This window comes from Carcharodon carcharias, chromosome 17, assembly GCF_017639515.1.
Source record: "Carcharodon carcharias isolate sCarCar2 chromosome 17, sCarCar2.pri, whole genome shotgun sequence".
NCBI lineage: Eukaryota > Metazoa > Chordata > Chondrichthyes > Lamniformes > Lamnidae > Carcharodon > Carcharodon carcharias.
Genome location: NC_054483.1, coordinates 63,838,844 through 63,860,782, shown reverse-complemented (window position 1 = coordinate 63,860,782; position 21,939 = coordinate 63,838,844). Strand labels below are relative to the sequence as shown.

At 43.1% G+C, this 21,939-nt stretch overlaps 1 protein-coding gene across 5 annotated transcripts in view; it reads left to right on the top strand.

Moving 5' to 3' along the window:
* The window catches only part of plce1 (phospholipase C, epsilon 1), a 418,731-nt gene that overhangs the window by 363,572 nt on the left and 33,220 nt on the right, over positions 1-21,939 (top strand). For all 5 annotated transcript variants that reach the window (XM_041209226.1, XM_041209229.1, XM_041209227.1 and 2 more), the window contains 5 exons: positions 6,892-7,040; positions 8,274-8,391; positions 11,059-11,172; positions 14,647-14,943; positions 20,367-20,527. In XM_041209226.1, coding sequence (XP_041065160.1) covers positions 6,892-7,040; positions 8,274-8,391; positions 11,059-11,172; positions 14,647-14,943; positions 20,367-20,527 — 839 coding nt within the window. The remainder of the gene's footprint in view (positions 1-6,891; positions 7,041-8,273; positions 8,392-11,058; positions 11,173-14,646; positions 14,944-20,366; positions 20,528-21,939) is intronic.

Sequence of the window (21,939 nt, the reverse complement as noted above, 5' to 3'; positions counted from 1 at the left end):
TCCGTGTGTCACATCTTACCTTGGAAATGAAGAGAGGCCGTGTGTGCACTGATGTAAATAGTGACAGTCTGTGTGGCCTTGCCCACACTTTAAATGCTGCCTCCTGGTAGCGAATAGCAGAAGTGCTGATCATCTTGAAGCTTTTGATTGACTGATATTACATTGGTATAGAGAATAAGAATGGATATATGGGAGTAGTTACCAGACGGTTATCTTGTCAGGTTGTCTGCATTGCAAGGTGAAACTATTGTGTATTGCCTAATATTTTTGTAATGCAGAATGTTGGTGGTTTATTTATTTATTTATAGACCTACGTTATTAAAATTTGGTAATGTCCAGACCAAATGGCCAATGATAGTGACATAATTACCGCAAATCTATCCTGTGTGCATGTCATGTGAGCAGCTTATTAATATCTTCCCTTCTATGGTTATTTCCCTGATGTTTTATGCTTAATAGATAAAAAGCTGTCTGATTATTGTAAAATTCTAATTTTCTTTACATTTTTGTGTTCAGCTTACTATTTTCTGTTTCTGTTTTTCACCTGAAGTCAGTGACAGATGTTCTGCTCCTCTTTGATCGCCATATGTTTGGGCCAGGAATGATACTGAAATGGATTTTGCTGAATCAGACATAGAATAACGTAGCCGCTGTACATAAATATTTCAGTTGGCACATTGTTGGCAGTATATTCACAACATTAATCATTCTGTCACCAACAGTGCCAGCGAAGGAAGTTTTCCATTAGAACTGTTATCCAAATGTTTTCCTTTCCTCAGATGAATAGGCTGCTCTTACCCACAATACTTGCAGAAAGAAAAGTTAAAGCAGTAGGTTGAGCACATCCAAACACCACGTTGCAGATGCCATGCTTTGTTACGGACGCAGAATAACTTTAAAATGCTGGCTGCCCTGCACTGCTGCTGGATACTGAGCAATCACATTCTAATCCACGAAATTATCTGACAAAGCAACATGACTATGTAGCCTGTGTTTACTTTCCAACAGTTAAGACTGTGATTGCTTAAAGGGGTACAGCTCCCCCTTGGCAAAATAGCATGTTCTGCATTAGGCGGTATATCAATTCTTTCGTTGTAAACCAGTGCATCACTTAACTTGCCATGGGCAACCATGGTTTTGACGTTGTCCTTTGCCCTTCAGGTATCATATCCTGTCTACATCGGCAGGTGCCAAGTTTCATGTGCACACTTGCGTGCTCGTTTCGCTCAAATTACATATTGCTAAAACAGCAACAGATCACATTTCGCCAGGTAGGAATCAGTCATGCAAAAAGCAAAAATGAAAACCACCAATCATGAAATTAAAAATATGAAGGGGCCCAAGTTGAACATCGCTGTTTCACAGGCAGACTGAAGGTGCAGTTATCTTGAGTTTGTCCAAGCAATGCCCTGTGCCAGATGTGCCCCTGTGTTTTGGGCATTGCTGAATCAGTTGGCCTTGGTATCTGCCTGAAATGAGTGAAAGTCTCATTTTAACATTGATATGAGAATTCTGCAGGAAACACATTAAGACTAGTCTTATGCTGCAGAAGCTCCAACTAGTTTTTCAGGTTCCAGAGTGGCCTATCCAGTGATCCTTAATGTGAAGTCTGAAGGAACAGGACTGTTCTGTCTGCATTCATGCTGTGGACACTGCTAGCCCACTCTCAACCCCTCACTCCGCTTGTCTCCCCCTTCACCCAGCCTTACTGAGCGCCATCAAATGGCACTTGCTCAGCAATAACCTGCTCAATTTGGGTTCTGCCAGGGCCATTCATCTCCTGACCTCATTACAGCCTTGGTCCAAACATGGACAAAAGAGCGGAACTCGTGAGGTGAGAGTGACATCAAGGCAGCAGAATGACTGTGACATCTGGGAGCCATAGCAAAACTGGAGTCAATAGGAATTGGGGGAAAATTCTCTGCTGGTTGAAGTCATACCTAGCACAAAGGACAATGGTTGTGGATGTCAATCATCTCAGTTGCAGGATATTACTGCTGGAGTTCCGCAAGGTAGCGTCCTAGGCCCAACCATCTTCAGCTGCTTTATCAATGACCTTCCCCCCCATCATAACGTCAGAAGTGGGGATGTTCGCACGATGTTCAGCACCATTCACAACTCCTCAGGCACTGAAGCAGTCTGTGCCCATATGCTGCAAGGCCTAGACAATATTCAGGCTTGGGCTGATGAGTGGCAGGTAGCATTTATGTTACACAAGCGCCAGAAAATGACTATCTCCAACAAGATTAAATCTAACCATCATCCCTTGGCATTTAATTGCATTACCATCACTGAATTCCCCACTATCAACAGTGTGAGGGTTACCACTAATGAGAAACTGAACTGGATCAGCCATATAAATACTGTGACTGCAAGAGCAGGTCAGAGGCTGGGAATTCTGTGGAGAGTAACTCACCTCCTGACTCCCTAAAGCCTGTCCACCATCTACATGGCACAAGTCAGCAGTGTGATGTAATACTCTCCACTTGCCTGGATGAGTATGGCTCCAACACTCAAGAAGCTCAATGTCACCGAAGACAAAGCATTCCACTTGATTGACACCCCATCCACCACCTTAAACATTCACTACCTTCACTACCGATGCACAGTGGCAGCAGTGTGTACTTTCTACATGAAGCATTGCAGCAACTCAGCAAGGCTCTCTGACAGCACCTTCCAAACCTGCAATATCTGCCATCTAGAAGGACAAGGGCAGCAGATGCATGAGAACACTACCACTGCAAATTCCCCTCCAAGCCATGGACCATTTTGACTTGAAACTATATCACCTTTCCTTCATTGTCAAAATTACTTTTTTATTCGTTCATGGGATATGGGCATTGCTGGCTAGGCCAGCGTTTATTTCCCATCCCTAATTGCCAGACCTCCTTGGATGATGAAAGAGATAGAGAGTAAGATGAAGCTGAAAAGAGATGTGTATGACAGGTATCAGCTTGATAATACAAGTGAGAAGCAGGCTCAATATAGAAAGCCTGGAGGGGAAGTGAAAAAGGAAATGTGAGGCAAAGAGAGAGTATGAGAAGTAATTGGCAGTTTACATAAAGGGAATTGAAAAGTTTTCTATAGACATGTAAATAGTAAACAGGCAGTGAGAGGAAGGTTGGGACCAAAAAAAGATATCTATTCATTGAAGCAGAGGGTATAGCTGAGACACTAGATGAGTCCCCTCCATCTGTCTTTACCAAGGAAGAAGATGATCCAAACTCAGTGAAAGAGGAAGAAATTGAGATACTGGAGAGGTGAAAGATTAATAAAGAGGAGTTATTAGAAAGGCTGTCTTTAATTAAAGTTGAGAAGTAATCAGGACTGGGTGGGATGCATCTGAGAATACTGAGGGAATTAAATGTGGAAATTGTGGAGGCATTGGTCATAATCATCCAACCCTCCTTAGGTACAGCGGTGGTTCCAGAGGACTGGAGAATTACAAATGTTACATACTTGTTCAAAAAAGGGTGTAAGGATAAACTAAGCATTTCCGGGCAGATAGTTTAACCTCAGTATGGGGAAAACTTATAGAAACATTAATTAAGGACAAAATGAATAGTCACCAGGACAAATGTGGATTAATTAAGGCAATACAGCTAGGATTAATTAAGGGCAAACTAATTTGATTGAGTATTTTGATGAACTAACAGAAAGGGTTGATGAGAGTAATGTGGTTAATGTGGTATATATGGGTTTCCAAAAGGCATTTGATAAAGTACCACATAATACTCCTGCCAGTAAAGTTGAAGCTCGTAGAATTAAATGGATGTGATTGCACTGGAGGGGGTGCGGAGGAAATTCACCAGGATGTTGCCTGGGATGAAACATTTAAGTTATGAAGAGAGGTTGGATAGACTTGGGTTGTTTTCGTTGGAGCAGAGAAGACTGAGGGGCGACCTGATCGAGGTGTACAAGATTATGAGGAGCATGGACAGGGTGGATAGGGAGCAGCTGTTCCCCTTAGTTGAAGGATCAGCCACAAGGGGACATAAGTTCAAGGTGAGGGGCAGGAGGTTTAGGGGGGATGTGAGGAAAAACCTTTTTACCCAGAGGGTGGTGATGGTCTGGAATGCACTGCCTGGGAGGGTGGTGGAGGTGGGTTGCCTCACAACATTTAAAAAGTACTTGGATGAGCATTTGGCACGTCATAACATTCAAGGCTATGGGCCAAGCGCTGGTAAATGGGTTTAGGTAGGTAGGTCAGGTGTTTCTCACGTGTCGGTGCAGACTCGATGGGCTGAAGGGCCTCTTCTGCACTGTTTGATTCTGTGACGGTGGAAGTGTAGATATGAAGCTAGTTCAGTGACAGGAAAGAATGAGTAGTGGTGAATTATTTTTTGGACTGGAGGTACTTATCCCAGGAATCAATATTAGGGCCAATGCTTTTCTTGATATAAATTAATGACATAGATTTAGATGTACAGGGCTCAATTTCAAAATTTGGAAATGACACAAAAGTATTTTGAACTAAGAGGAAGATATGTAGACTTCAAAAGGACACAGACAGGCTGCTGGAACAGACAGACATGTGGAAGATGAAATTTAATACAGAGCAATGTGAAGGGATACATTTTGTTAGGAAGAACAAGGAGAGGCAATACAAGATTAAGGGTACAGTTTTTGGGTGTAGACAAAGAGGAACCGGGAGTATATATGCACAAATCCTTGAAGGTGGCAGGACAGGTTTAGAAAGCAGTTAAAAAGGCACAAAGTATTAGCCTCATACAGTAAAAGAGATATTTATGGCTGGTAGTTACAAGACAGAGTAACTGATAATGTGCTAACCTGGAAATTTGTGCTGTGGAGGACAAGGGGAAACTGCACAACGTACAGTCGTCTTTTCTGAAGAGTGTCTATGTATGGGCATTAAGTGAGGCTGCGTTGGACTGGGATGTGATATTCCCATAGTCAAATAGCACAGTAAAACTCAAATAAAAGCAAAATACTGCAGATGCAGAAAATTAAAATATAAAAAGAAAATACTGGAAACAATCAGCAGGCCAGGCAGTATCAGCGGCGAGAGAAACAAAATTAACACTTCAAGTCGATGAACTTTTAACAGAACTGTCAACTGTCTAGAATCACACATGGTGAACGGTGATGTGGGCTAGATACTAAAGGGACCTTGCTTGGCTGAACATCCTGAGGGAAGGAGGGGGAAAGTTGGTCAAAAAACCTCATGATGAAACCTTAGCAATTCTTTCTGCTTTATATGGACTCATTTGTTTTGAAACAGAAAACCCGTTTTATTGTCATTATGCGGCAGGCATGAAATGAACAAATGGAACAATAAAGTTAATACTGTCCAACACTTGAAAGTTTAATGCAGCACATTGTGAGATTACCCGTGTAGAATATAAGACAGCTGTTGTGTGCTAACAGTTTTACTGCAGTTTTTAACAGCAGTATTACTTCACATTGTACCTAAATAGTAAACTTGTGATGGATTTTGTCTGGGAATGAAGTAGTAGGTTGAACAAAACAATGCTTTAAAGGAATGTTTTGTATACTGAGTTGAGCCAATTGCACCTTCTGCCAAAATAGCTTGAATAACAGATGTGATAGCGTGCTTATCAATTCTGACCCAGTACTAATCGTCTCTAAGAAGGTGGTGTTGAGCTGCCTTCTTGAATCGCTGCAGTCCATGTGGCGTAAGTACCCTGTGCTTTGACCCTGCACCTCTGGAAGTGGGATGAACTGTAGTCTTTACAGCTGTAGTTTGCTTAGCAGCATCCTCCGATCCCCACTGCACCACCCCCCCCCCCCCCCCCCCCGACACCTCACACCATCCTGACCCTTCAGATGCAAGATTGTTACTCTATTTACTTTGAATTGAAATACATCCATTGCTGAATCCCCCACTATCAATATCCTGGGGCTTACCAATGACCAGAAACTGAACTAGACCAATCATATAAATACTGAGGCTACAAGAGCAGGTCAGTGGCTGGGAATTTTTCAGAGTGTAACTTAGCTCCTGACTCCTCAAAGCCTGTCCACCATCTACAAGACACAAGCCAATACTCTCCACTTGCCTGGATGAGTGCTGCTCCAACAACACTGAAGAAGCTTGGCACCATCCAGAACAAAGCAGCCTGCTTAATTGACACCCCATCCACCACCTTCACATTCACTCCTTCCATCACTGACACACAGTGACAGCAATGTGTACCATCTACAAGATGCATTGCAGAAACTCACTAAGGGTCCTTTAACAGAACCTTCCAAACCCATGACCTCTACCACCAAAAAGGACATGGGCAGCAGGTGCATGGGAACACCACAACCTGCAAGTTCCTCTCCAAGCCACTCACCATCCTGACTTGGAACTTTATCTCTGTTCCTTCACTGTTGCTGGGTCAAAACCCTGGAACTCCCTTCCTAACAGCACTGTGGATGTACCTACACCAGATGGACTGTAGCGGTTCAAGAATGCATCTCACCACCACCTTCTCAAGGGCAATTAGGGATGTTAATGAATGCTGGCCTAGCCAGCGACTCCCACATCCTGCGAAAGAATTAAGAAAAACATGCTTTCTATTCTATTGGGTAGAATTGGGTATTCTATCAGGTAGAATTACAATATTTGTAAGTCGAATAATGGGAACTAACTCTTTTAAGTAATTGTAATTTTCACAAAATATATATTGCACAGCCATTGTCAACATACCTGCTCGTCCACTGACTGACTGAGAACAGCTGTCCAAGATAAGCGCATGGAAACTTTGATTATTTCTAAGAGTAACTTCACATCAATTGCCATATGCTGCAAATATCGTTGCATCTTTCATGCTTAACAGCAATCTGCTCAAATCACACTGCTGCTTAGCAAACACTCTAAGTTAAGTAAAATTATCCCATAAGTGCCTGTTCTTTCCTTTCTAGACAATATCCTTGATGACAGGCCCGAAAACAAACCATCGAGTGATAAATACCACTTTGAGTACACAGAAGAAACTCCACGGAGAATTAAGAAAATATCGACTGACGCAGTGTTACACAGCAAAGAAAAGACAAAGCAGAAAAGATTTATTGTGAGAAATGAGACATTTATATTTCTATATTTAGAAGTCACGTTTAATGATGCCCTTTTCTCTCTTGCTGATGAAAACAACTGCACAACAATGTAAGAATGTAATAACACTGTGCAGGAGTTGCTGGGCTCCGATGAGGTTTAATGGGGCTTGAAGCTAATAAAATGAAGGGTAGAAATTACTGATAGTAGAAAGTGCTTAATGGCTCTATATGACATTGCTTTCTTTTAAATTAACCCATTTGTTTTAAATTGGTAAATAGCAGGCAGAGGCTTATCATACAAATGCATCAATTGTCATCTGTGATATGTGGTAGCACTTTTGCCTCTGAAAGAAGTTCAAGTCTCACTACCTCCCTCCGATTTAGTTCAGGGTGCAAAGGCTCGAGGGCAGTCTTCCTGCCTGGAGGCCAATTAAGGCCCTTAAGCGGTACCTGCCAGACGGATCGAGAGTGAGACCACCCCTCGCCTTTTAAATCAACCCCCCCACCCGCCGTCCTTTAAATCTACCCCCTTGCCCCCTCCCTCCGCCCCCCCCGTCCCTCCCAACCTTCGTCAGGACACCTCTGTCTTGCCTCAGCAAACCTATCCTGCTCTCCTTTTTCCTGAGGCTCTGATGATGGGTGATCCATGGTGCAGCTGCAGTACCATTAGTGGCCATTTTTCCCAGTGACTCAGAGCCTGACTTTGATCAGGGAGATGCTCGGCTGGGAGTTGAATCCTACAAAGGTCGCCCGGAAATAACCATTCCAGGGTAGCCATTGGTTTTTCAGCCCAATGGACAGCCTCACCATCACATCATGACCGTTAAAATCCTACCTTTTGGATGAAAATTTAAACCAAATCTTTGTCGGCCCTCAAAAGTGGAATTAAATCCTATGGCACCAGTTGAAGAGGGGCAGGGCACTTCTCCCCAGTATCCTGACGTATATTTATCCCTGAAACAACATCACTTAAAAATAAAGACTAGTCATTATTTCACTGCTGTTCTTACTGTGCACAAATTAGTTGCCACATTTCCTACTGAAGTGACTACACTTCTAAAGTACTTCATTGGCTGTAAAGCATCTTGGGATGTCCTGAGGTCGTGAAAGGCACTATATAAATGTAGGTCTTTCTTTTACTTATTTGGTGAGTGAATCCTACTAAATATTCAACTGAGGCATTGCTACCATACTTGGGGCAGCAGTGGTGAGCTGTCTCATGTGTTATTTGTTGCTTGCTTAATTCCCAGGTTTACGATATGGAATTGGGTGAAGAGTTCTACCTGCCCCAAAACAAAAAGGAGAGCAGACAGATAGCACCCGAACTCTCAGACCTCGTCATCTATTGTCAGGCTGTTAAATTCACAGGTTAGCACACTTTGGTGCATCTTACTTAGAGACTCCTTATAGGCAGCTTGTTATACATTTCTGTCTATCCAGTAACCTTTGTAGGTGGTGGTTTCATTCACTGGTATCATCAGAACTTACTAGTCCCTGAATGAACAAGCGGCTAATATAAAAGTGCGAGCCACTTGAATTCTGATAAGGGAGGGTCTATTTATGATACACAAATCAGCAGGAGAACAGAAGCTGGGGATATGTTGGAGGTTGAACAGATATAATAGTCCTGAGCATTACCTCCAATTGGCCCAAAATAAAGATGATGTTAATAATGATTATTTCTGAAAAATCAGGTGTATTTACATAATAATCTGCATGAGAAAGTTACGTGTTTAAAAAATATATATACTGAAACGTTTGATAAATATAGTTCCCAGGCTGTAGTGCAGGAGTCACAAACATGTCTTCCAGTGAACAAGAATCATGCACATTCCCAGCCAGCCTTACTAGTAAACCCAGGGTTCTCAGTACACTAGACACTGGCACATAGTGAAATCTCAGAACACAAAATGTTAACTTATCCAGGACTCCTTGTGCACAGGGTAGCTCATTTTGACCTTCTGGTGCACGTGACCGATGCACATCTTGAACTCCTAAAGAGTGATTGTGTAAGCTGCTGCACCAGACACAAAGCCTTATTTAGGTGCATGAGATAAACTAAAAGCTATGAAGCAGATTTCAGTTTTGAATGGAGAACAGAGTGACAGCCATTCATTACACTTGCAACAGTCTGTTGGCTTTTACATGGCAAATTGTTGTCAGCCAAATAATGAACAGTGTAGTGTCCTCTACAAGGGATCTTGGACTTGTGTGAACAAGGCAAGCAACAATGGGCAGACTTCTACTGGCTACTGGGTGGCGGGCTGCAAAACAGGGGTTGGTAAAATAGTGGAAGCTGTTCCAACACAGCTCGCCAATGCAGTTGTGCTGCTGGGCAAGTGTCCCAGCGGCAGGCTGCGAAGTGGATAGACTGCGCACTCCGAGGAAGAATCTTCCTAGAGGGGTTCATTTTTGATTTGGTTACCCGGAGGTGCCTGCATTATTCATTCCTCAGCAGTGACTGCCTCACCTGGTGCTGCTGTTGAGGTTTCAGAGCTGGCAGTCCTCTGATTGGGCTGACATCATGGGGAGCCTTCTCACCATGCTTAATTGGACGACCGGCTCGCCACCTGCGGTAAAATCGACAAGCCAGTCCTGGTGCCGACAAGTGTGAGCTCAGGATCCCCATTTTGCTTTGATGTTGGGGTTCTGAAACCCACAGTAAAATTCAGTCCAATATATATCCTTAACTGATTAGATTGTAGAGTTATAAATGGATAGTGCAGAGTCTGAACCAGGAGGTGTCAGTTAAAATAATAGATCCAATATCAAAAGGTACAGAAATTGAAATAAAGAGAAGGAAAGAAAGATTGGATCAAGAGAAAGAGAGAAGAGTGACAGAAAGAAAAAGTTTTTAAAAATCACATTTTTTTCCTACTTTAAAAAAAACTCCAATAATTATTAAAAGCTGAAAGAATGAGACTGCACACTTGAGAAAGTTATTTGTCAGTGCCAGAAAAGTTGTTTTTTCAGTAAATACCATTAAAGGGTACTTAGATTGGAATTAATAATCCCTAACCTTAGCTATGAGCTAAGCATAGAAGCTTCATGGCATTCAATGTATTTCAATGATGGATCAGATGATGAGATGCCCTGTTGGTAAGCTTCTGGAGGAACGGGGCATCTCAGACAGCAGCTTCCAGATTTCCATGTTTAACTGACCATGTGCTTTCCACAGAAGTTGCTGTCCAATTTTTCTTCATTCCATGGGACATGGGCATTGCTAGCAAGGCCAGCATTTGTTGCCCATCCCTAATTGCCCTTGAACTGAGCGGCTTGCTAGGCCACTTCCGATGGCAGTTAAAAGCCTACTGCATTGCTATGGGTCTGGTGGCACATTTAGGCCAGACCAGGTAAGGATGGCAGATTTCCTTCCCTAAAGAACATTAGTGAACCAGATGGGTTTTTGCATCAATCGATGATAGTTTCAGTGTCACCATTACTGAGACTAGCTTTTTTTTCAATTCCATATTAATTGAATTGCACATAAATAATAGTGAGCACCATTAACCTCACTATTATTTTTAACCACAAAATCTGGCCCAATACTTTCCAGTACAAGGCACAAGTTGAGGATTAGATTAGTGGAGTCACACTACAGTTACACTGTCACCAATTAATTAACAATGTTCCCAGTTGTACTTGCCTCAGATCTATGCGAAAAGCCTTCAAATTTCTATATATAATGCTTGTAGGTATGAGTGAATGTTCACTTCAATGAAACCTAACCTCATCTATAATGGCACATCACTGGGGATTTTATTTCACTGTTTTTGTCATTGAAGATAGAGAAATAAAATGGAACCCTGCACATATACTAGGATGAAAACAAATGGATTTGGCTACCTACAGTTGTTTTCCTGTACCAGTCATTGATGCGACAGTATTACATAAAGAAACTCAGCAAGAAACAACATTTTCACATAGGCTGCTGGGCAATGGCACAAGTAGCTTAAAATATACATCAAAAAAATTATCTTTTGGAAAAATGTGAACTCTTTAGTGTTGACCCTTTCCTCTTTTTAATGGGAACAGGCCTTTCGACTTTAAATGCAACAGGATCAAGTAGAGGCAAAGTGAAACCCAACAGGAAATCTAACAGAATGAGCCCTGGGGAGTCAATGACATCAATTAAGGCATCTGGAAGAGGTAACCAGCACAGTTCACTGTTTCCCACAACAAACATGGGTCCAGTCACAAAATAATTGATTCAGAATGATCTGATTTGATTTAAAGTGTATATAAAAGGAACTATAATCTCATTCTTAAATCTATTGCTATAATTTTAAGGTTCTGTCAAGGATAATCAGAAATTCATATTAAATCCTTAATGATCTTGCTGCACTCATGCAGCTTCTTTAGTAACAGCAGACAGGTGGTTGGCAAATAATGGGCTGGATTTTCATCCTTGAGGCAGGAAGCAAGAGTCAGGAAGTTTTCCTGACTTGGCCCGCCCGCCTTGGGAGAAAGTGCCTACAAAGATGGGATTTTCATTGGCGGGGTAGGAGCAGGCTGTAGTCGAGCCAGCTGACCCAGGAAAGTGTTTGGAGGCAGCCACAGGGGCTACCAGGTGCTGAGGGGGGCTGTTTAAAAGGCCTGCCTCAGTGCTCTGGGACTTTGTCTCCATTATAGTGAAAAAGTTAAGGCCGTCTAACCCTCACCTCTCCCGCACTCCCCATGCCCCCCACCCATTGCCTATGGTTCCTCAGGACCCCCAGGCAAGGGTATGCCCCCCTTGTCCAATGCGCCCCATGCCAAGGTAAGCCCACCCCACACCCCTATGGCCCCTCATGTCCCCCATGCTAAGCCATGGCGATTATTTGTCCATTCACCCGCTATACACTGTATAGAAGCAATGGACCCCCTAGTGACAAAACAATGCGTGAATAAAAAACCTTTTAAAAATAGTCATTCATCAATAACTTTGTTTTCTTAAAAAAACCTCATATTTACTATAGCCAATTATTCAGACCCTTTAAAGTATCAATAGCAGAAACTGCAAGCACTCTTTACCTTGTGTAAATAAGTATTGTGCAATTGGCTGCATAGGTCAGTGAGCATCCCTAGCATGTGGACATGAGGACCATAGGGGGTGGGTGACTGGACATCTGTTGGCTTGGGGGCATCCATGGATTTGAGGGCATGAGGAGGCCCTTTTGAACTTTGAAAAGGTTCCCTCATGCAGACAGCAGACTACGTCCTGGATCTTTGCCATGACAGAGAGCTTCTCCATTTTGGCAAAAATGGCAGAAGCGCCTGAAGATTATAAGTCCCGTCCCTGAAAATAGCACTTCCCATTTTTGCAGGGGTGGGAATGGGGGTGGTTTGCATTTTATGTATGTGTGGTTCATGGAGGTAGCTGCCCATTTAAATGTACAGTGTAGATCTGGTAAGAGCATCAGATTTTCTCATCAGATTGGAAAATGGCAAATGGGACTCCTCTATTCAATAAAGGAAGGAGACAGAAAGCAGGAAACTACAGGCCAGTTACCTTAACATCTGCCATAGGGAAATTGCCGGGATCTATTAAAGGAGGTTATAGCAAGGCACTTAAAAAATCTCAGTTCAATCGACCAGAGTCAACATGGTTTTGTGAAAGGGAAATCATGTTTGACTAATTTATAGTTCTTTGAAGAAGTGACAAGCAATGTGGATAAAGGGGAACCTGTGGATGTGCAGTACTTAGATCTACAGAAGGCATTTGATAAGGTGCCACATCAAAGGTTTACTATGCAAAATAAGAGCTTATGGTATAGGGGGTAAGATATTAGCATGGATAGAGGTTTGTTTAGCTAACAAGAATCAGAGAGTAGGGATAAATAGGTCTTTTTTGGGGTGGCAAGATGTGACAAGTGGAGTGCCACAGTGATCAATTTACCGGCCTCAACTATTTACAATTTATGCCAATGACTTGGATGAAGGGACCAACTGTATGGTTGCTAACTTTGCTGATGACACAAAGGTAGGTAGGAAAATAAGTTGTGAAGAGGACATAAGGTGTCTGCAAAGGGACATAGGTTAAGTGAGTGGGCAAAAATTTGGCAGATGGAGTATAATGTGGGAAAGTGTGAACTTGTCCACTTTGGTAGGAAGAATAGAAAAGCAGCATATTATTTAAATTGAGAGAGATTGCAGAACTCTGAGGTACAGAGGGATCTGGGTGTCATGGTACATGAAATCAGGAAAAGTTAGTAAGCAGGTACAGTATGTGATTAGGAAGGCAAGTGGAATGTTGTCATTTATTGCAAGGGGAATGGAATAGAAAAGTAGGGATGTTTTGCTACAGTTGTACAGGGCATTGGTAAGACCGCATCTGGAGTACCATGTACAAGAATATAAACGTGTTAGAAACAGTTCAGAGAAAGTTCACTTGGTTGATATCTGGGATGGGGAGAGTTATCTTACAAGGAAAGGTTGGACAGGCAGGGAATTCTCCAGACTCTCTGCACCTGTCTTGCGGACGAAAACCCAGGCCTGTGCTTCACAACGCCCCTGAGGTGCCGTGAACCACAGCTCTTTAAAAAACTGGCCCAACTCCTTGAAAATTGCAAGGACTAGGACATGCCTATCCCTTCAATGGAGCGAGCCACATCAGGTTTACAGGGTACGGGCTCGTGACCCAAACCAGCCCACACCCTTAAAATTGAAAACCTTGAGAATAGGATTGGGAATCCTGGAATCAAGTCCTGGCCACCATTTCTAAAGGTTCATGGAGTCTCCCCGAATCCACTACAATCCAGCAAAATGTACGCTCATAATAAACATCACCATCCTGAACCATCTTAGTAGCAGCGGACATTTGCATCACTAAGTTTAAGAGCTTCAGTAATTGAGACTGTTCAGCAGCAGCCATACTTGTGTCATCTTCTGCCCTGCTCTGTCAGGCCTGTATTACAAACAGAAATGTGAACTTAGGGGCTTGACACCATAGAGTTTGAAACCGGGAGGAGGAGATAAAAAGGGAAGTATCTTGTTTCACAGTAAACTAAACCTGTTGAAAATTTTCCTTTTACTTAGAGAGGAAGGTTATATAATCAGAGTCCTGTCCATTATTGCAGTTTATGCCTCAGAGATATTCAGAGATGACACACCAGTGTCTGTGTCTGAACAGGAGTTTTATTTTTCAAATGTACTCTCTCATGCTTACAGTTTATTGTTTTCTGTTTAATTTCTCTTCCTTTGTACCCATACCCTGGCTTGACTAATAGCACATGGAACAGAGAAGCTGATAGATGCACACAATGATACACTGAACAATTGAATACTACCTCAATTATCTATCTGAACCAAAATAGCCAAAACAAATTGAAATTCCAGAACCATTTTGCAGATTGTCAGCAAATGTCCTAGATAAGCTCCATCATGGGAACATTGCTTTCATTTCCAGATGGCTCTGGGTCTTTATGGCTGAATTTCAGTGGTAGGCATCACACAGGCAACTTGGTGTTTATTGAAGGGACAGTGTGTTGTTTAATTAAAATAACAATCATAGATACAAAATCAACTTGAATTGTGGTTGAAAGCATGCTTTTAAATCTCTATTCTGTTAAGGTTTAGATATTTAGGATTTTTGTTTGCATTTGTTAGAAAACCTTGGTAACCCTAATTTTTTTTTTTACACAGCAACTTCTTTTGAAGGCATAAGAAAGAACTGTGAAGAACCATCTTCTCCTCCGTTTAACCCAACCACCTCCCTTAGCGCTATAATCAGGACACCCAAGTGTTATCACATCTCGTCAGTGAATGAGAACACTGCCAAGCGGCTATGCAGGCGTTATTCCCAGGAATTGATCCAACACACAGTTTGCCAGCTGCTTCGGACATATCCTGCTGCTACCCGGATCGACTCCTCTAACCCATCACCTCTCATGTTCTGGCTCCACGGGATACAGTTGGTTGCTCTCAATTACCAAACAGATGGTGAGTGACTAGATTTACGAACCTGCATTCAGAAACACAATTTGCTTAGAGGTGCTTACTGGAGGTTCCATTAAGTACATCTATGAGATTTACGATTAAGTATAATTTGAGGACTTCAGAAAATTTTTTTAGAATTTTAAAATTTCAAACAAACCATTTTATTTGAATCTCATTTTGGAATGTTGGAATCTGATTGCCAGCTATGCTTCAATTTCAAAATCAGAATGAATGCAATCAAGAAAGCCAGGCGCTGTTATATGTGACATCCTGGTGAATTTAACCACAAGCACAGGGCAGGGACAGGTTGGTTGAGTGCTCATTACACATTCGGGTCTGCCTCAATTCTGGCTTTGGCTCAATGCTGCCACTCACTCCCTCAAGTGGGTTGGCTGCCTGCTTTTTTATGCAATGTACGCTGTCATGTATCTGCCAGCACGGCAGTGGGACCTGGGAGTATAACAATAAAACTCCCTTGTAATCTGAACTGAATCTGTTTTAAGCATGTGCACTCCTTTAATCCTCCCAAGGCTGACTGAGTTAACATTGGATGAGACTTTGTTTTGTTTGGCAAGACTTTATTTGGCTTGGTTCATAAGATCCTTATTTCCAGAGTAGACAAAGCATACATAGCTTGGAGTATGCCAGTCACTTGATATAATCAATACAATCTCCGTACACATACTGGACAGAATTTAAGGGTCTCTCCAGTTGGTGGGTGGGCCCACTGCAGTAGCCATTTCTGGGAGCCCCAGCAGGATTTAATCCCAATCCCAATCAGACAGCCAGCTGGCTGCCATCGGAGTTCCCTGGCCAATCAGAGGACAGCAGCTCTCCAGCACTGGCAGCACCACCGGAAGTGATGGCCAACGCTGGTACTGCAGTAGGCCTGAGAGGAGGATATCGCTGCCGTTCTAGATCACAATTAAGTGAGGTGCAATCACTGGGGTCAGTCAGGCAGGCCCTGGCAAGGTGGGGCTGATGTGAAGGGAAGAGAATTTTGGAGGGGGGCGTCTTCTATGAGGCAGCTCTTGTCACCATAATGTTCCTCCATTGGACACCTTGTACCTGCTATCTCTGCTACTTCTCCTAACAACCAGGGCACAAGCTATGTCTCTCCTATGCCTGCCCTTAGTTGTTGGTGTTTGCGTTGATATTGACAACACAAATCTTGACCAGGGTCGAGATGATTGTACAATTCCCCTGACAGTCACACTTGGAGACCATACTGTTGTAAGTAACTGGGGTTAATTTTAACCACATAATTTATGCTATGTAACTGGCCTCTGCTCATTGCATTTTGTGGGAGGAGTAATCTTGCTATACAATGGAAACTCTGGCCTGAATTTTTGTTTTCGGGTCTAGAGCACAGAGTCGGAACATTTCCCAGTTCCACAAGCCCTACCCAGGAGAGAATGCCCAGAAGTTGGGATTTTGGTGGCAGGATTCTCTAGGAGTCAGGCTGGACAAACTGGAATGATTGCGGAGGTTGCCAAGTGCTGAAGCAGACTGTGTGGAAGGTCTGCTTGGTACATTGGCACTTTAAGATTTTTAAAAACCATTAAAATAAAAAACAGCCCTCACCTTCCATACCTCCTCACCCCAATAGACTCCATGCCCGATCTATGCCACCTCATGCACTCTATTCCCCCATAGCCTCTCATACCCACCATGCCAACTTAGTTCCAACCCATGATCCCCTACCCACCACCTTTTGCCCTTCCATGTACCATGTCAACCCACCCAGTATCCAGCATGGGTTAAGTTAGGAACCCATGCTGAAATTAAATAAGATTAAGTTCTAAGTATCTATTGCAACCTTTATTTTAAAAATAGCACTCTCATTCATACAAGCAAGCCCATTCACTGTATTTAAATTCCCTCAACTAAAAAATCCCTTATAAGAACAGATGTTTCATTCAAGTGCTTAATCCTTTATAAAAACAAACATTGGAATCCATAGTCCCACTTCAAATATTCCACAACCATCTGGAGCTGTCAATCAAACTGTGATAATGGGTGGCAACCTCCTGTGATATTAGAACATTGTGAAATCAGCATGCAGCTCAAATCCATAATGATAACCCTCAAGCTTATGTCAACAGGCAGAGTTAAATAGTAAACAATGATTTTTTTAACATTTGATGGGTTTTTTTTCCAAAGATTTAAAGGGCAGGTGTTTTAAAGGCCTTGACAGCTTGATCATTGCTTTTGGCCCTTTTGACAGTTTTGGCAATTCCTCTCGACAGTTTTGACAGCTCCTTTTGACAGTTTCTCTTGACAATTCCAATGAGTTTATGCACTTTTTATGCAAATTAATGTCCACTTTTAACAATCCCAATGGGCAGCTTTCCTTTTCCAAAGGGGGTCTTAGATCTCCCAAAGAAGCCCTGGGACCATATCCAAAGGTAAACCCTACCTCTCCAAAGGGTACCTTACCTCTCTGAAGGACTCTGCAAAGTTTAAGCCTGCTCCCACCAGATCTAGTCTGCATTTGCTGTGTTTCCCACTCCTGGCTCATGAAAATCAGACATGACTGGAGGCAGCTACTGGTTTATTTTCAACTGCCTCCATGAAATGCACATATGCAAATCCTGCCCTTGCAAAAACGGTAGATGCAATGTTTGGGGTGGGGACTTCCAGATTTCTTGCCTCTTCCACTATTTTCACAATGATGGAGAGGTTGTACATCAGTGTGAAACTTCAAGCCTCTGTCTTATGTAGTTTTGATCATAAGTTTGGAGCTTCCCTAGTTCCTCCCTGCTTCCAACTGATTGGCTGACATTGTGGTGCTAATACTCATTCCATTCTTAAAAAGCCTCTCTTCAAAGATTAGCAGAACAGAAAAAATTCTGCCAATGCCAAGGTGCAGCGTGTCACCAGAATGACCAGAAAGTATCACATCGGTCATTTTTTGGAGACACTTCAAAACATAATCCCATAATCCCCTCCACCACCATTGGATTAACATTTCAGCTTTACACTGTCGGGGCAGCTAATCACTTCAGGCAAAATTCTGCTCAAAACACATTTTAGGAGAGCTCATATATCTTAGGTTTTATTTGTGGGGGAAATGGCAAAAGATACTTAACTATGACAGTGCTCCGTGCAAAAGACTAGTATATCAAGGACATGTGGTTACATAACTGTTAGGCACATGGCTGAAAATTCAGTGCTTCCAGTCTCACCCTTCAACCATTCACCTCTCCTCTACAGTGAACCAACTGTTCTCCCTTGTGACCTTTAATTGCAAAAAGTTTATTGCAGTTTCATTAGGTTTATTACAGTAAAGTTTGTGGCAGTTTTGCAACCCGGAAACCTCGGGACAGATCCATGCCGGATTTTGGAACTTGCCGGTTTTCAAAAGAAGAATTGGGAATGCTTTAGTTCAGTAAACAGAGGACACAATATGATCTTCCTTCACTGTGGGTCGAGTGGGACCCTGGCTCACTAAGCCACTTGGAGTGCGCGTTGGGGGGGGGTGCAAAAGTGTCTGGATTTTGGATACCGCTGGTTTTCAGGTCGCTAGATTTAAGGTACTCTAACTGTATCTGCAATAAACATAACATCCACTTTGTGTCAGCATTTCCAGTGCTAATCACTGCAATCAGGCTGACTGGCTCATTAAGCTACACTTTCCGAAAGCTTTACAATAAACATTTATCAGTCCAACAGACTGGCAGCTCAGTGCTTTAGGATTTAAACCATCAGGAGACATTTTTAAGGATAATGTTTAATGGGGAGCTTTGAGGATAATAACTATCTCGTGGTGAAAGCATTGGCTACATTCATCTACTATTTAAGAAATGTAAAATCTGATTAATAATGACACAAGCTGTATTATTAAATAATCATAGGCTGGGATTTTCCATGCCTACTGGCATTGGGTGTGTTCAGATAATATGGCGCGAAGGCCAAAAGTCAGTTTCACGGCATCATGAAGCCATTTTGTGATCGTCTGCTCAGCCTGCCGATGGTGGGCCGTATTCCTTGCTATCAGATGTCAGGAACCTCATTGTAATACATCAGCGTATCATTATAAGGCCAGCCCGCCAGACTCGTTCCCCCCACCCCACACCCGACCCTTGCTGATCGTCTGCCCACCTTGGATGGAAAATACGCCGGTGTGTTTCACAACAACATTCATAAGGTATGCATTTGGCGGGCTACGCTTCACTTGGGATTTCAAGGTTTGTTTGCCTACCTTTCTTCAGTCAGTGCTTGCAGTCTTCAGCGCCAGGCTTCACAGATAACACCACATCACTTTGATGGGGGCTCACGGGTACCTACCTGATCAGCCATGTGTGGGTGGCTTTTCAATGGCTACAGAGCTAGGGCTTACTTGAGGAAGGGGGAGAAGTTGCCTCAGGCAAGCAAAGAGGCTGCAGGTCAAGAGCTGTGCTCAGGAAGGAGGGTATCCCAGGGGGCACATGTTGATCTGTGCAAGTGACCTCAAGATGGTGAGGGCTGAGGAGGCAGTCTCCAGAGGAGATAAGGCCAGATGGAGATGTGAGGGTGTGTGTGAGAGAGTGAGTGGTCCCTTGAGCTGGCAGTGAGTGAGATGCCAGTGAATGTGTGATGGGTTTGAGTGTGTGAGTTTAGAGTGATGAGTTGGTTGCCATACCCTGGCTGCATGGATGAGATCATTCATCTTCTATCTGCATTGGAAGGCAACCTCTTCTGTGCATCATTGGCACTGATCACCACTGCCATCACCTACCAAGCCGGAATGGTAATTTTGCTGGCCCTCCTGTGGCCAAAGCATGGGTACAGGACATCACAGTGGGCTTCCATGGCGTCCAAAAGATGGTCGAGGACTGCAGTCGTCTTGTTTATTGGGGCCATGTCTTATTTACTACAGTCCTGGGCTGGAAGCATTGAGCATGGCTGTACTTTAAATGTGGTGCCTGGCGTGATGAAGCAGTGAGGTGATAGCATGGCAGGTGAATCGGAGCCCACCTGCCATTGAAATGGCGTGTATCCCAGGAATGCATAATTAATGCGGTGGGTTTGGGACAATACAGCGTGAAAAGTCACCATTGTGACCAGCGGGGGAAAAACGTTTTTCCCGTTCATTACCACACTTCATGCAAAACTGGGATGATTCCGCCCATAGGTTGAATTTTATTGACTAGTGTCTCAGAGTTCTTCATAATTCCTCAGTTTTCTAACTGAGCGACATTAATGGAAATATTAATGAATCCACTTTCTCCTGTTTTCAATGTGTTCCATGATGGGTTTCATTTGATCATTGGACATTAAATAAAAAATGATCTCACACAGCATGTCACCAATCACTGCAAGGAATGGAAGACATAGATTTTCGTGGAGCGATGGCTTCAAAATGATGGAACTACTCCAGAGTCGGCTACAAAATATTATATAAATCATTGAGCTTAACAACATTCTCTTTCACCTCCCCTTAGATCTTCCAATGCATCTGAATGCAGCCATGTTTGAAGCCAATGGTGGATGTGGCTACGTCTTAAAGTCGCCAGTCTTATGGGACAAAAACTGTCGAATGCACAATCAGTTCTCTCCCCTGGAAAGAATAGAGAATATGAGTCCATCGCTACATTGTCTAACAGTAAGTGGAGAGAGATTCTCCCTGAGAGATACTGAGGCAGGCGTTGAGCTGATTTACTGGGTTTGGGATGGAACCAGCATGACACAGACCATCATTTTGTTGTTTCTTCCTCTTGTTTAAGTGTGTATTGGATAACTTTGCATTTTGGAATGTTATTTTTCATAATTCAATAAAACTTGCTCCAGCTTATTTAAAGATATTAACTTCTTTGAGTTTACATAGCTGCTATATTTCTTCCTCACTCACATTAATCAAATCTATCTTTAACCACCATTGCTATTTAGTGAACAGTCTTTCATTTTTCTGTGCTTTACTAATTAACTGGTGAAATCAGCAGATGTATAGCAGATGGAGTTCATTGCAGAGAGGTGTAAGGTGCTGCACTCTGGAGAACTAATCTGGAAAAGCAGTATAATATGAATGGCATGAATTTGAAAAGTATGGATAAATAGAGCGAATTTGGGGCTGACCGTACATGTCTTCAGCGGTGGCAAGCCTGCCACCTTCCCATCCACCCCCGAACTGTCCCCAAGCCAATTGACCTGAATATTATGCTGCCCATGCCATGAAGTGGTTGGTGAATGCAAGTGGGCGGGAGTGGGCCGGCCACCTTTTAAACACCAGGAGAAGGAAGGCATGGACGTCCTTCGGTGGGGTGCCCTATGCGTATTGGGTGCAAACCCTACCAAGGTGTTAACCCCTCCCTTTGTTCCTCGCCGCTTGGGCTCCAGACCCCTTCCCCAACCCACCCACACTCACCTCCCTCCCTCAGCTGCTCAATCCCTCCCTGCCTTAGAAGCAAGGAACTTACTTGGTTCTGGAATCCGTCGGAGATCTGTGTGGGCCTGCTCACAGTCCCGGCAGCATCCACTTCGCAGTTCAGGTGCTGCTGGGATTGTTAGAGCTGCCAACGAGTCGGATTGGCTGGCAGCTCTGAAGGACGGTACCTCCTCCCACTGAGTGGCGGAAGTCCCACACTCAGCCTGTTTAGCCTGCCAGCAGCATGTTTTGGCACCTCCATGAAATCCAGCCCTTGATGTCCATGTTGTCAAATTTTTAAACATGGTATAGCTTAAAAAGCTTATAGTGAGGCATTGAATGTAAAAGTGAAGAGTTCATGCATGATCTTTATAAATCACTGGTTCAGCCTCAGCTTGAGTAATGTGATTGATTCTGGGCACTATGTTACAGGAAAAATGTAAAGACCTTAGAAAGGATCCAGAGGACGTTTACCAGGATGTTACCAGAGTTGTGGGACTTCAGTTATATGAAGAGGTTGGAAAAGTTAGCACTGGTCTCCCTCGAACAGGGAAGGTTAAGAGGTGACCTAATAGGTTTTCAAGATGATGAGAAGTTTTGAGGGAGTAGATAGAGACAAAGTACTACCTCTGTCAAATGGATTAATATGTAGA